The sequence below is a fragment of the Hypomesus nipponensis genome, chromosome 23 (genome assembly GCF_054491055.1).
Source record: "Hypomesus nipponensis isolate SF chromosome 23, ASM5449105v1, whole genome shotgun sequence".
Classification (NCBI taxonomy): domain Eukaryota; kingdom Metazoa; phylum Chordata; class Actinopteri; order Osmeriformes; family Osmeridae; genus Hypomesus; species Hypomesus nipponensis.
This window is the reverse complement of record NC_140383.1, coordinates 653,035-668,714: the sequence shown is the minus strand read 5'-3', so window position 1 is coordinate 668,714 and position 15,680 is coordinate 653,035. Positions and strand designations below refer to the sequence as shown.

General features: G+C 46.0%; 1 protein-coding gene across 2 annotated transcripts in view; it reads right to left on the bottom strand.

Moving 5' to 3' along the window:
• The window catches only part of col18a1a (collagen type XVIII alpha 1 chain a), a 32,576-nt gene extending 23,614 nt beyond the window's left edge, over positions 1–8,962 (bottom strand). The window contains exon 1 of one of the 2 annotated variants that reach the window (XM_084689103.1): positions 8,530–8,962. In XM_084689103.1, coding sequence (XP_084545229.1) covers positions 8,530–8,857 — 328 coding nt within the window. In that variant the 5' untranslated portion in view covers positions 8,858–8,962. Of the gene's footprint in view, positions 1–7,449; positions 8,051–8,529 lie in introns of those variants that run through there. The other variant, XM_084689102.1, reaches the window with a different exon arrangement.
• Positions 8,963–15,680: the final 6,718 nt, after the last annotated feature.

Here is a 15,680-nt window from a genome sequence, read left to right as displayed (position 1 = left end):
TGAATAGAAGACATTTAGGGGGCAGAAAACAAAAAAACCCAAGTTTCCCCTCAGAACTCTATCACGGTGAGGAGAACCATGCATCATTCTGTGCCATTTTTCAGAGAGGTTTTGGTAAAGCAGTTTCTTTTGAAGTATAGGACACTTTTGGATTTTTGAATTGATAAAAAACTGTTACAAAAAAGTGTGATTTAGTTGAAAGGACCAAATCATATGCAAAAAAGGAAGTCAACTGCTCAGTGTTTTTGATCACTGAAATTGCTGTTTAGCCATCGAAGCAGGATACTTCACAACCCTTTGAAGGAGTCCCACCTGATGACTAATGTCTTGAACTGTACTGCATCATGTTATGTTCACCACGTTCAAAGCAAAAGGAGTTTTCACAATAAGCACTGTGGATCATTAGTCCTAGCCCGTTGAAAGGAAAAACATGAGGTATTCGGATCAACTTTGAGGTCTGTGCAGCCTCTAAAAGGCTGTAAACATGTTCACAGAGGTTTGACAGATCTGCAATGAATATTATTAAACCATTTTTGGGGGTCATACTTAATGTTGCCATTCAAGCAGTCAATGGCTAAATGTATACCACAAATAAGCTTAAAATGTCATGTAAAAACACAGATAAACCCACACTTGGTGTGTCTTCCAATGTTGTGAATAGATCAAGAATGTTAAACATTAATGAACAGTTTAGTAAACCCAGACATGGCTCCACATTCTGTGGAGGCCCACTTCTAGCCACCTTGGGGAGGTGTGGGTCCTTGACCATTGCCTTGTTGACAGCACACAATAAATTGTCTGCCCCTGCCCCATGTCCCATGTCCCAGCCCCATGCCCGGCAGATGTTGGCTGTAATGGAAGAACAGCCTGGAGGGACTAGTAGTGGATCTGCACAAGTCCTCGCAAACCACTCAATCTCTGCTAGCATAACTAAGGGCGAGTTCACAAGGGCACGCCAGCATACAAAGTTCAGGAAAAGATTATATTGATGACGATTGCCTGAACGTTGGACTAAGGAATTTGACCCAGCCTTAGTCACACAGTCTCCAACCAAAGTGTGCAATACTCCACTTCCTCACCATGACTTAAGACTACACAGAAAAGTAGGCAACTTGTTTCAAAGTTGGCAGACTGCATTGGACACTTTCGAGACACAACCCCTTACTAAACAACTCCTGCTAGCATGTTGCCCGTTCTCACACAACCATAGAGAGGAGTTGACAGAGGACAGCTGAGGAGAACTGATTTCCCGGCAGATTAAAGTTAAGGGACAGTAATAAGTAGGAATGCAGGACACATTTGAAAAACAGAGCATGGTTCTTCCAGAGATCACAGCATTCCTTCTGGAACATTCAGCCTCCTTCACCACTTTATCTTACATGATTCTCTCTCGTCTTGAAGATGTGGTCATCTAATGTCCTGTTCTGCCTGCAGCGCAGCACATGCTGGGCCCTGGTGCCATCTGGAATGACCTGTTGTCTCCGAGTGTGTTTGACGCATTCCTACACAAGCCCTCATAACAGACACAACTCACTTCCCTCACCAGATGTGCACACTGTGATATTACCAATATAGTGTATTTAGCAGATGCCAACTATATTAGGTGAACTAACCCTAATGGGAGTCGTATGGCTGAGCGGTGAAGGAGTCGGGCTCGTAATCAGAAGGTTGCCGGATCATTCCCTGCTGTGCCAAATGACATTGTGTCCTTGGGCAAGGCACTTCACCCTACTTGCCTCGGGGGGAATGTCCCTGTACTTACTGTAAGTCGCTCTGGATAAGAGCGTCTGCTAAACGACTAAATGTAATGTAATTGTAACCCGACATATAAAAAATGACAATATGGCAGTATCAGTTTGTTAAACCCCTTTGTGGGAGTACTGAAAGGCTCTTGGATATGGACGAGTGTACAGCAGGTTTATTTCAATGTCTTTCAGTGTCCTTCAGTCAACAATAAAACAGTGCTAGCAACAGGGTTAAAAAGGAAAACTTTTTTTCGTAATTGCTTTTCCAGCAATTACCATTTTTTCAAAATACGGTTGAAAGGTTTCGACCGGCCAACTACCCATTAAAGGAATCCTTTTTTTTGCTCTACGTATGAATACACCCAGATAGTGTTCTAGAAAGGCCAGAGGAGTCATTCAGTCCAACTGATCAAAAACACAGTCTTCAAGGAGTTCAACATTAGCATTTTAACTACAATCTCCATTCAGCTTCTCCAAAAACCTTTTGTCAACCAATAACAGCTTAACTAGTCATTTAGACCAAGAAAAAACCTGCCTCTGAAAGAGAGGCTTGCAGGCTTTATGGTCCTAGTTTATCTTGTCAGGACCATTTACTGATCACAAGCCCCAAATACCACACATTTTTCCCACCACCTTAACATATACAGATATGAAACATACATTCTGAGAGTGTGTTCTGACCTACATACAGCTGTATAAGATGGTTGCTGCACTTGATAAGTCAGCATTCACCATAACATGTCCTGTAAAGTTCACTCTGAGGGTGGGGGTGAGAGGTGAGAGTGAGGAGGGGTGGGTGGGTGTGGGGGTGGGGGTGAGGAGGGGTGAGTGGGAGGGCGTGAGGGTGGGGTTGGAGGTGGGTGGGGGTGGGCGTGGGGTTGAGAGAAAGGGAAATGACAGTTGAGGATTAGTGGTTGGGACCGTGTCTGGAGGCAGATTTCCTTCCAGGTTTCACCAGGGGAGAACCATCTGGACCCAGCTGCAACACCAGCCTCAACAGCCCTCAGGCCCTTCTGACAACACCTCTCACTTTCTAACCCTCTCGTCTGTGGTCCAGACTTGTGCTTATGGGGTCAAAGGTCAAATCTGGACACTGAGCACTGAACAGAGGTCGTCTGTCGTGAGGTGGCGCTCTGCTGTCAGGGTGATCCTTCAATGCTTCACAGGTCAATTAAACATCTAATCAAGTTTGGTAGTAAACAATGTTTTTTGGACATTGGAGGAAAGGTTCCCAGAACCAAATAGCATACACTAAGAGATGTGGGAAACGACCAATAAAAGCACTGTACAGTGACCTCAATGTTGTTGTGTTATTAATGTGCACTGTGCACGTATAATTAGAATCTGTTAACCATAAAAAGGAAGTAATGATTGACCAGCCTATGATTTGTCTTTTGGCATTATGTTATGAACATTCTACATTGATTTAAAAACTAAGCAAGCTGCTAACCAACGAGCAGCTATTGTCTGCCTTATCATTCAGCACACCAATGGCTGCCTCTAGACAGGTGAGCCTGGATTTGTCATTAGTCTTCAGAATCTCACAAAACCTGATACAACCTATTTTGAAAACATTGCACAAGTTTACTTAAAGCAACATTGACTTAACAGAAACCCAGCTCTGGAATTCTTTATCGCTGAGGTAACGGCATTAAAAACAATGAGACTGACAGACAGTGTAGCCTACCAAACCTCCATGTCAGGAAGGAAGACTTACAGTTGTAGACAGGCAACAGGTCGTGCAGCATGTTGGATAATTAAAGCATTCAGGCCTGACTGAATACTCATTTTAATCACATTGCACATAACACTGTGAATCCTGTATCACATTAACAGGGCTTAAGACAGTCACAAGCCCCTGAAGGGTACATCAGCCCTAGCTAGGAGGAGGAGGGCTCACAGGACCAACAGGATATTTCTAACAAAACTCAGCACCGATACCAAACACAAATACTCCTTTGTCATAGGCCAATTCAAAAGTAAGCTTTGAAGACACATGCACTATTCAAAACAAGTTCTTTGGTCAACTTCCAATCATTTAAAAACGAATATTACTGGAAATACTGAAAACCTCCTTCTACAAAAACTTGACTCCATGTAAGCCTTCTTTGAAGAGCGGAAGTTCAATCGGTGAAAATGTGATCACTTCCAGCGATGTGGTTTCCCCTTAAGAGGGTAATGTGATACTCTTTAAGTACCATACCTGTAATCCTCCAGCACTTACGCTGTTCCTCACTTCCTCAGTTATTTCTTAGTTAGTTGTCTCTGCAAGTATATGAAGCTGAAACTGCAGTGTGTTGACTCGGAATGGACCTGGAACAGACTGAACCTCACCTTGAAACCTTTCTGTATTTATACAATGAATGTTTCTGTACTCTCATAAGCCTTTCCATTAAAACTGAAACCAGAGGGGCAATGAGTTTCTGGCAGTGAAGAATTTAGGATACACTGTGCTCACATTTGAAACCCTCTGTGAGCGTAAACTTGGCTAACTTCTGCATGGCTAGACTGGGCTAACTTCTGCATGGCTAGACTGGGCTAACTTCTGCATGGCTAGACTGGGCTAACTTCTGCATGGCTAGACTGGGCTAACTTCTGCATGGCTAGACTGGGCTAACTTCTGCATGGCTAGACTGGGCTAACTTCTGCATGGCTAGACTGGGCTAACTTCTGCATGGCTAGACTGGGCTAACTTCTGCATGGCTAGACTGGGCTAACTTCTGCATGGCTAGACTGGGCTAACTTCTGCATGGCTAGACTGGGCTAACTTCTGCATGGCTAGACTGGGCTAACTTCTGCATGGCTTCCTTTGGCTGCCAACAGACCACCATAGCAGTTCACTTGAAACTACTCCACATACATTTTAATCTATGGGGGAAAAAAGTAAGAAGTCGATAACATAGCTTGAGTAGTTGTCTGTTGGCTTCAAACAGGAATTTCCCACCACTCTTTTTGATTCATATCTGGGATCTGACCTTGTTAAAATGCAATTGACCCCGACCCTTTAAATCTGTGACCGCTTGCCCTTCAAAGGAAAAGGCTAGTTGCCATGGAAGAGACATAACTGAACAAGCTAATGCACGTTAACGATCTGCTTTCATGCCAGTGGGGCGCTCTACTATTGTCAGGAGGATAGCATGCGACAGGCCTCTGATTCATTCAGGCCAATATCTGTGCAGTCTTCCCACGGGCATCAACTCTCCCACACGTATATATTCACATCTAGATGTGTGTGAAATGCCCCATTGTAGTCTGCTGCGCTGTGTAGGGTCTTTACAGCAGCCCCCAGAGAGAACCCCCCCAGAACATTCCAGGACAGCATTTTTTAAGAGAGATGATGAAAGATTCTTCCTTGGCAGTTCATCACCAGTGAATGATGAACTTACAGAGGGAGTCAGACAGACGGGAGGCCAGAGGAGCGCTGTACTGACAGGAGTACAGTCGTGCCTCGTCCCACCAACGCTGTGAGGAGCTGTGGACAGCAGCAACACTGATATAGTAACCATGACAAAACTACAACAATACACTACTGCCAGTTTGGTCAGTTGACAAGGGAGGTTGTACGATTATGGAGGGTTGGAAATAGGCGAGATTAGGTCACTAAGATAATACAAACAAAGAAGTAGAGCAGTTTAGCTTTAGGGCAGGTCCTCACAGGGTCATGGGACACATTAACGTGGCTGTTCAAGCTTCACTCCATCTAGTAAAACCAAAGCCTGATGACCAGGGAAGTAGTTAATGGATGAACCTACAGTTCAATGGCTGGAAAAGGTGGATACGGTTGCTGTTTTAACAGGGAACATGAGGCCAGGAACATTGGTTATTTAAAGTTTAAATGAATAGATTAACATTTGGGGGGGGGGGGGGGGTTACAGGCATTTTTTTTGAGACGCCTCATAGAAGGTATGAGCAGATACGAGAGCATGTCTTTCTATATCAATCTTTTAGATTTATGTTTGACACCTGAACTCAACCATCAATCTGTGACAAACCTTTTGTCTTTTGACAAGTCTTGAATGAATGGTTCCATAGAGGTTGAGAGAGGTGAGAAGGGTTGAATATGATATATTGATAGCATGGGTCCTCTTCCACCTTAAGGCAACAGGCTTTACCAGGAACACATGCCTCACACACTCTGTAGGACCCAGGCCTATAAATTAACCCTAACCCTTATCATTTACTTGGCAACATTCCTCAAACAGCTCAGAGAATCTCACTGGATCCCCCACACCTCGGAGCAGCTCAAGAGGTACAAGGAACCAGCACCACAGACATGGAATCCAGCAGCAAGAGTGGCTGCAGCAGCAGGAGACTGCAGCCTGCAGCTGAAACAAGACACGAGTGTTTCTCCATAGTTACAACCTTCTAACAGCTCTCAAAACTAACCAACTGTTTGTCTGTTCAAAACACTAAGGTGACTGTAATACTTCTTGAAAACCAATCAAATCTATTATTATATGATAGACCATCTTGTTAGAGAGCACTCAGCAAACTAAAAATAAGCAAACTTTAGTCCAAGTAATACAACTCCACACATAAGGAATACAAGTAAAGATCACACCGCAACCTGCCTCAAATCAATTATCATGCGTGAGATGGAACATGGCAGCTTAATTTGTCTACTTGAAGCTAATGATGTAAAATGTCCACAATCATTTTCTAAACCAAAGTGCATTCTCCAATGCAAAATATCCATGCTATGCATTCATTTCTCAAAATATATGATTTTCCTTATCATGGTCTTGACAGAGAAATGCAGTGTGCAGTAAACTGCCTGCTACAGATGTGCAGAGATGTAATCACGTGTTGATGTAGATCACATGCCAGGAGAGAATGTACAGGATTTACTGCTCTTGTCCAGGTGTGGCTTCCTCCTCTGCCTGCACTTGCAGCCATTCAACTTACAGGTCCTATACATACACACTTCATATAGATTCATCAAAGGATCAAAGGGCAAGCTTTAGCTAATTACACTAGTCTAACTCAGTTAATTCAAATCATCAAGCCATGAGTACCTGAAACATGCATTGCTTGGATCTCAAGTTACTCAAAACAGTTCAGACGTCTACAGTCTAACAGCCCTCTACATAAAATAAGTCTATTTAGTCTGCAACTTGACAAACAAAAATCACTTTTCATATAAGATCTACAGAAAACCAAATCAGTTGTGCAAGTTTGATTATATTATTTATTGATCCACTGTGTCATTGTGTGTGTGTGTATTTGTACACGTACGTGTTTGTGTGTATGTGTCTGCGTGAGTTTGTGTATGTAATTGTGTGTGTCTGTTTCTGTGTCTGTGTGTGTATATGTGCCTGTGTGTGTGTGTGTGTGTGTGTGTGTGTGAGAGAGAGAGTGCTCAGTCACATGCAACCAGGAGACTCTAGACATTCATTGGCATGCATCTGGTTCAGGCTGTTAATGAAGCATCTGTGCCATGCTTGTTAAGCATTTCCTCACAGTCCTCTGAAGAGACGTCAGCAAATACAAATATGACAATTAGTCCCCTTTACTACTTTCACCGTGCACTTAAAACCAAAGTGACCACTGAACACTGACAAGTGTAAAGGTCAAAGGATCGGGAGCCAACAAACAGACAGTGTTAGGGAATGAGGGATGGTCTGCAGGAGTGGGGAGGGAAGATATTGGATGTCTGGTTCAAAATGGATTCCGTATCGAGGGATCCATTCTAACCAATGATTACCTTTCTGGTTACTAACTGACAAGCACTGATAGCCATTGTCCTGCTCCTCGGGGAGGGAGTGGCACTCCACCGGGAAGCGTCCCCGGGCCAGGAGAGACCAGCAGCTGTCCCTCAGAAGCTCACAGGAGCCCTGGCACGGCAGCACGGGGGCCAGGCCCCGGGGGCCACACCGTGGCACCAGGAGGAGGCAGAGGAACCACTCCAAGCTATGGTGGCAGGACGAGTGCAAGAGCCACGCCCAGTCGTGGAGGACAGCCAGGACCTCGTCCACGGTGCTGTGGTTGAGGTGGTTGGGAACAGTGAAGCTGTCCCAGCCCATGGACAAGCAGAAGGGGAAGGTGCTGTCCAAGAGCAGGCAGCGAGGGGGTTCAGGTACCGGGCCCTGGACCAGGGCCTGGCTAGCCACCACAGAGCCTTGAGAAGGGGTTAGTGAATCACCTGAGACAATGTATTCCACAGAATACTCCGTCAAGTTAAAATTGTTAGCATTCTGACTGAAGCTGATGTTGGTGTTTCTGATGCTGCTGGGGGGCTCCAGAGACACGTTAGGGTTCTGGACCAGCTCACTATCTATGATGGAACTGCTCGCATGTTCTGTCATGTTGAGTTCACCCAACACACCTTGTAAAAGGTGCAGTTTGGGCACATCTGTTGTTGTTGGAACCCTGCTGCTCCTCTCCACCAAACCTGACAGGACTGTTGTTTCAAGAGGGACATTTAGGCTTTGAATAATCTGACTGTCTAGCGGTTGACTAGTGACATTACCCTCAGCTGTTGTGTTGAGTCCATCCCATGAACTTCCTAAGATGTTCAGCTTTAGCTGGTCAGTTGCAGAAGTGCTGTTACTCTCAACTAACCCTGACAGGTCAGTAGGCAGAACGGTTGCTTCTTGGCTCTGCCACACAACTTTATTAGACCCTGAATAAGACCCAGACAATAATTCTTGACCAGATCCAGATCCTGACTCTGACCCCGATCCAGATCCAGACCCAGATCCAGACCCAGACCTATTCTCTTCCCCTGAAAATCCCAGGAGAATGGGCTCAAACCCCTTCCCCTCTAGTGAAGACATGCCATTACCAGGTTTGCCTCGTCTTGATGAAGGACCACTCTGGCTGGCTCTCCTGGGCGGTGCAGTGGGCCTCACGGTGGTCAGCTTGCGGCCTTCCGTGTCCTTATCCCACGTCTGTACAAACTTACGAATCCCCGTGGCGACATCCATAATCTCTGCGCCAACCCCCGCAACGTTGTCCTGATCCCCACTGGCGCTCGCGCTGCCCGAGCCTTCCCGGTCACCAGGCGGGGCGGCGGTGGTGCTGTCGGTCCACGAGAAGAACCAGGCCTGAGAGCGGCCGACCCACAACACCAAGAAGAGGGAAACCCCCAGCTGGAAGCCAATCTTAGACATCCTGCCCTCTTAGCAGCACATCCAGCAATATCAGGCCCCCAAAATGAACTTTGACATGCCCAACTGTACAGATCCTCTCTCCTTCAGTCAGCCTGCAGAGTCACCACACAGCCCACCAGGCAAGGGGAAGACCTGAAGAGGAGGGTCCTTTTGAAAGGAGGGAGGAGAGGGGGTGGAGGGAGGGACAGAGGGTGGAGGGGGTCTGCTTCCTTACTGGCTGCCCTCCTAATCTCCCCTCCTCTAGCTCCTCCCTCCAGCTCCTCCTTTTGTCGTGCCGCTGAAAAGCCTCTCTCCTGCTGAGTGACACCTTTAGAAAAGTGGCTGCCTCGCCTTTCAATGTTAAACAAAAAAGGGCAATTTGTTCCCCTTGACTTGAGCTTTATGTGCAAACTTAAAAATAAGGAACTTTGCAGACCTATAGATGAAAAGTTCAAACACTGTTAAACTGGGGAGAGTATATGAAGGAAGGCAGTTTACTGCACTTTACTTCTGAGATTTGATACTGCAATCAGAGACTTGAAACAAAAACATTCAATATGTTTACATACTGTGTGTGGAATAGCTCCAGTTCAAAACAAACAAACAGCTGAACTGCATTGATGGTGATGTTGCAATCATCAATTTTAAACAAGATTATTTAACAACATATCTGATACTGGCTTCATTAGATTAGATCAGACATCCTCAAAGTGTTCTTCTCTGGAGGGACTTTCCCTGAGTTGGCACGTGAACTCCCTGATCTCAGATGTCAGACTACAGAGCTGCTCTCCGTCTACTGAGCTGGTCAGAGCTGATCCTGGGTGAGACGGAGGATGAGGGGGTAAGAAGTGGTTCCCTCCCACCTCCTGCATACCTCCTCCCAATACTCTCCCCTCATAAATCTCTGCGTTCTGCCCTACCTCACAATTAATTTCCACTCAGTCTGCCCTCCTACACAACCCCTGCTTTCAGCTCGATGCTGCGTGTGGTAACAGAGTTATTCTGCTGGCGTTTTCTTGTCCAGACTGGTTGAAGAGAGCCGACGGCCAGCCGACAGCCCCTCAGCGTGGAGCTGTGTGCTGAGAGGAGCTGTGTGCTGAGAGGAGCTGTGCTGAGAGGAGCTGTGCTGAGGGGAGCTGTGTGCTGAGAGGAGCTGTGCTGAGAGGAGCTGTGCTGAGAGGAGCTGTGCTGAGAGGAGCTGTGTGCTGAGAGGAGCTGTGCTGAGAGGAGCTGTGCTGAGAGGAGCTGTGTGCTGAGAGGAGCTGTGCAAAGAGGAGCTGTGCTGAGGGGAGCTGTGCGCTGAGAGGAGCTGTCTGCTGAGAGGAGCTGTGCTGAGAGGAGCTGTGCTGAGAAGAGCTGTGCTCAGGCCAAAATACCTTCCAAATTTTGTTTTGTGTTTGTGGACAGAAACTCAATGAAGTGTTCCTTTTTAACAGCCGTTTACACATGAAGGTACAGAATAAGAGAAGAAAGACATTCTGACAATACTGAGGACAAACATGAGTTACACAGAGGGTCCATCAGTGGAGCCCAGATCTGTCCTCTTGGACAAGCCGAAGCTGGTTGGAAAGCTGCTTGACTCTCTGGTGCCACTAGGGTGAGTGGCACCAGAGAGTCAAGCAGCTCCTAGGAAACAAGCTTCATGTTGACTCTCTGGTGCCACTAACCCTCCTCATAGGAAACAAGCTTCATGTTGACTCTCTGGTGCCGTTAACCCTCCTCATAGGAAACAAGCTTCATGTTGACTCTCTGGTGCCACTAACCCTCCTCATAGGAAACAAGCTTCATGTTGACTCTCTGGTGCCACTAACCATCCTCTTAGGAAACAAGCTTCATGCACCTTTAGGGAGGAGGAGGGGGCAACCCTCGTCAAGATAAAACTGTCAAAAACCGACAATTTAATTATATTGTATAATTTGCCAATGCAATGGTCAATGATAGCAACAATCAACACGACCCAATGAAACCAACTTAGAAATAATGCTTTCAAGACCTGAGGAAAATGTTGCAAAAGTTCTAAAAATACAAAAAAAATCCTTTTACTGTAAAATGTGGTTGCACATCCCTGATCTGCAGATGAATATGTGAATTTGAACTGCATTCCGGAGAAAGGTTGGAAGCTTGTTTAGGCACTGGTCTTGACAGACTAATGTTTCTTTCATACAAAACATGTATAGTGTACGCTGCAAACATTTAGTGTACGCTCCATACACAGCTACTGTACGCTGCAAACAGCCCAAACATCTACTCACCCAGCTGCGTGGGGGTCAAATTAAAATACAATTGTTAATTTCCTTTACATGAGGGAAATCTGGCAGGAAGCTGTCACAAATGTGTGGCCTTTGTTTCCTTGTCGCTATGGAGATTAACAAGCTACTTCCTGTGGCCCTTTCAATCCAGATGAGCAAAACCACAACCGCACATGGCTGATGGTGGAAGATGCTGACAACTGTGATAGGGCTTCAATTACAGCTACTTAGATCCAAAGATAAGCCCATCATGCAGGCCTCAGCCTTGACCTGATGTCTGTCCTCACACACAGACACCCTCCCTTATATTCCTCCTCACTTTTCATGCTGATTAAGTATATTAGAAAATAATAAAAAATGTTGTCCTGAGTTGGGCCAGCGAACTGTGCCCACAGTATGTGCTCCCCTTCCCCTTGAGAGGGCCGACTCACATCCTCCACAGGGAGGACAACACCGCCCCTCTCTTTTGATCCTCAGACTGCCCTTTCGTCTGCGTCTCTCCTTTGGGGAGTCCCCAAAGCTCTCCCTCCATGTCCTCCTTTCTCCCTCCCCCTCTCTCACTGTTCTTATGAGTACTCTTCTGTTTAATCCTTGTGACTCCAAAATCCCCTCAGAGAATCAGACAGCACGGAACAGAAGAGCTTTGGCAGTGATGCTATTGGATAAATAACCCAACATTGTGTTTTTATTTAAGATACAAAATCCCAGGCTGGGCCTGAAAGCATTTACAGGAGATGTGAGAAGGGAGAATAGTTTACAGACTCTGTACTGAAAGAGCCGTTAAAGTAGGTGGGCAAGAATATCCTTGTTGTCAAGCTGTCACCGTCCTCAAAATCGGAAAACTTGCTTACTTAGATAAGACCCTAAAAGGGAGACAAATTCCACTTAATGGAAGTTCGGCATTCACACTTTGAGCAATCATATTTTCAACACAGGAAATCTGGAAACAAGAGATTCTTCAAAGAAAACTGCCTTTCACCATCTGTCATGTCACGCACTGTTACTTTAACACCTGATCTGTAAGTGTCATTAAAAAAAGATCCTGTCCCTGCTCTCTTTAAAGGTATTTTTATGTGGAACAGGTAATTACAGTGGGGCAGTCTGAGAACATGCTGTCTCACAACATCACGCTCACTTTGCCTTCAAACTGAAGCATCTTTGCTCTTTCTGGACGTTTCTCATGATCTGAACAGTCCCTGAAGACTCATATCCTGGTGGTTTTAGTGCCAACGCAGCATGACCTTCCTGGGGTTGTGCAGGACCAGTAAAACCTAAGCCACACTCTACATTCTATCATAAATACTTAGCTGTTCGTTGTTTGATAACCATGCAGCGTAAACCAACTGTACAGTACAAACAGATAACACTGTGGGTTAGGGAAGCCTCATTGTGGGAGAGAACCGTCTCGGCTGGAGAGAAAGAATGTACAGCTCTTCAGGGATGAGATACTGGGGGTTTCCTGGATGAGATCTGAGTCCCCTGGGCCCCTGTGTGGGAGCCCCAGTCCAGCCTGGCCCCCAAGCCCTCCTCCCCTGCCAGCCCTGCTAACTTCACCCCTCACCACAGGCTGCTGGTCACACAGGGACCTCAATGTCAGTCTCAACCATGTCACAGTTAAACTGCGATGATGACCTTTAGAGAATGTATTAGGAGCCTGTTCAGGGGCACTGAGTGCGTTCTAGAGGTCTGCCTCTAACTTGATTCATTTAAGCGTTAAGCTTGTATAACCATATTTGTGTTGCCATGCTAATGCAAACAACAGGCATCATGGAGAAAGAAGAAATACCCAAATTCCTGTTTCTGTCTCCTAACCCTCCCCCCTCCCCTCAGAGACGATACCTCTGTAACCCCATCCAACCCCACCCAGCAGCAGTGGAGGCTGCAGTCATCAATGGAACCCTGAATGAGCCTCCTCATTAAGATGCCCAAACAGAAACGGCTGAAAGTAACTCAATAGGTCTTGAGCCAGACAATCATCTGTCACTACTAAGTATTACGTTCCACCTCGCACATCCCTCCATATCAAGTGCCCTAATGCACAGCCACTTTCAAAGGCTGCATACTATTTTTAGCGTTTGTGAATAATGTATGGATATCTGAGCAGAGATGGCCAAAGTACACACATCCTTCACTCAAAAACACATCCATTACTCTAAAAGTACAGATACTCATGTTTAAAAAGACTTGTAAAAGTACTGACTACTACCTGCTTTAGTGTCACGCTGGTAACTGGACCTCACATCATATTAATACATTCCTAAAAAAATACACTTTAGATGCGCAGGTTAGATCTAAAAGGCTGGTCTCAAGTCAGATTTAACAGGGTAGTCAACAGGTTGGTCTCACGTCAGATCTAACAGGCTGGTCTCAGGTAAGATCTAAAAAGGCTGGTCTAAGGCTTGTCTCAAGTCAGATTTTTTCAACGTTTAAAAACTTTTTTGGACAAAATATTTTTGCAGGCCTTCAAAACGTTAATAGTTTTGGAACCTTTGGAACCTATTTTTTCATTTTATTTTTTTTAACCTTTCAAAACTTTTTGCACACACAATGAGAGAGGAGGAGAGGGAAATGGAGAACATAAAAGCCTAAAACAGATTGAGATCAGATCGAGAACAGTAGAGTATAGGAGAGTTCTCATCAATGAAGCAAACCTTTTTATTTTAGTTTTTGGAAAATATTTTTTTACCTTTTGAAACTCTTTTTCATCCAAATTGTTGGATGTTAGTAGACGAACATGTACAGGAGGTTCTCTGCGAAGGTTTTACACCCCCCTACAGGGACTTTTGCTCCCCCCTCCCCCGGTCCCTCCCCCCCCTGTCCCTCCCCCCCTGTCCCTCCCCCTCCCCTGCGTAGTCAGGGCCTGTTGTGAGACACACGAAAGCCAGGGTCATTGGAAGGTAAACATGTCACAAACTGTGAATGAACAAATGAACAGCAAGCAGCGGAAATGGAAGTCAGATTATACTGAGGGAGAGCGAGAGAGAGACAGGTAAAGATAAGAGACCATCACATACTGTTCTGTTACCTCATTTACCACGGGCACTAGCTGTGCCCCCTGGGGTAACTGGGCATGTCACACAGCAGCAGAATAAACATCTCCTGGCCTAAATGAACCACAGACTTCAAACACATACATGGAAGTGCTTGTGATTTGATCATGTCTGATACCATCTCCCCCCAGGGTAAGGACACACTGTTTCACACAGTCATGTAAACAAACGACTAATAAGTCATCATTCTGCCTACTGCCACCAAAACACGTTCATGAGGGCCTTGTGACAGCAAAGGTAGAAGGAAACACTGACACAAGAGCCAGGATTGGAGCCAATCCCACCCTGGATCATTAGAGAAGTCATGTTGCCTTCATCTTTCACTTTGACACAATCCACATTTCACCACAGTTTAACTCTCCCTTAAAATGAGCTACGCTTCATTCCTGGATAAAATTGTTCATTACAGAGCTCTAGCTAGTGCACCCAGTCAGAAGTCAAGCTGACTGAAAAGGGTTTTCAGTATGGGGAGAAGGAATATGCTTCTCCCAGACCCAACATGGTTATCTCACAGCACCATCCACACACATCGAGACTCCAACTGTGACATCAAGAAGGATTTAGGTGGGGATTGTAACCGTCTGGTGGTGGAGGTGATTCATCCTCTGCTCTTCCTGATCTCCACCTGACTGTCGGCTGCTGACAGACCTGTCAGTCCCTCCTCAGTGTCTAGACTTACTGATTCAGAGTATTAATGCCGGGAGTAAGTACTGTGAGCCTTGTGAACACAAGGAAATACAGTCAGAGCTTCTTCAAAACACGCTGCCTTCTGAAGCAGTCTCCAGAGCAGGGCTGACAGCTCCAGAGCAGGGCTGACAGCTCCAGAGCAGGGCTGAGAGGAGGGCTGTCCTGCCAGGGAGGAGAAGAGCTGGGGGTGACTGATGTCAGGCCAGGAAGCACTAGATAAGAGGACTCTCCCACAGCGTGTACAAATCCGTCGGAGCAGATAAGACGTGGATATGAGATGGTGTGAGGTCTCCCTCCACCGCATCACCTTCCCACAGCTGAGCTGACAAACTTGTCTAGAGGCCAGTGGCCAGCCCCCTCCCTCCCTCCCTCTGACCTCAGTACTGTCAGATAAGGACAGAAACACCTTCTACTGACGCTCCCGTCAAGAGAAACCTCATCAACCTCTGATCTGCTCAGTTCCCCACAGCTCTGATGAGGTGCATGCTTGTAGTACTTACACTGTGCATAAACAATATCATGACATGCACAGGATGATATATCTGACATGAGCAGGAAGAAGATGAAGAGGAGAAAAGAAGAGGAGGAGAAAAATGAAGGAGAGTTAGCGGGAGGGTCTGAATGACTTACTGACAACTGCAGTGTAGCAGACAGACAGACAAACAGACAGTTAGTCAGTCCTGAAGGGTCTCCATAGTCCTGCTGAGGCAGGCAGGCAGGCAGCAGCCCCTCCGCCCCCTCCCCCAACACATTCCTGAACAACAGGAGTACGTGTATCCCATGGTCTTAGCTAGAGAGACAGGAGAGGAACGAGGGGGCAGAGAGACATGGAGACAGAGAGATAGACGCAGAGAGAGA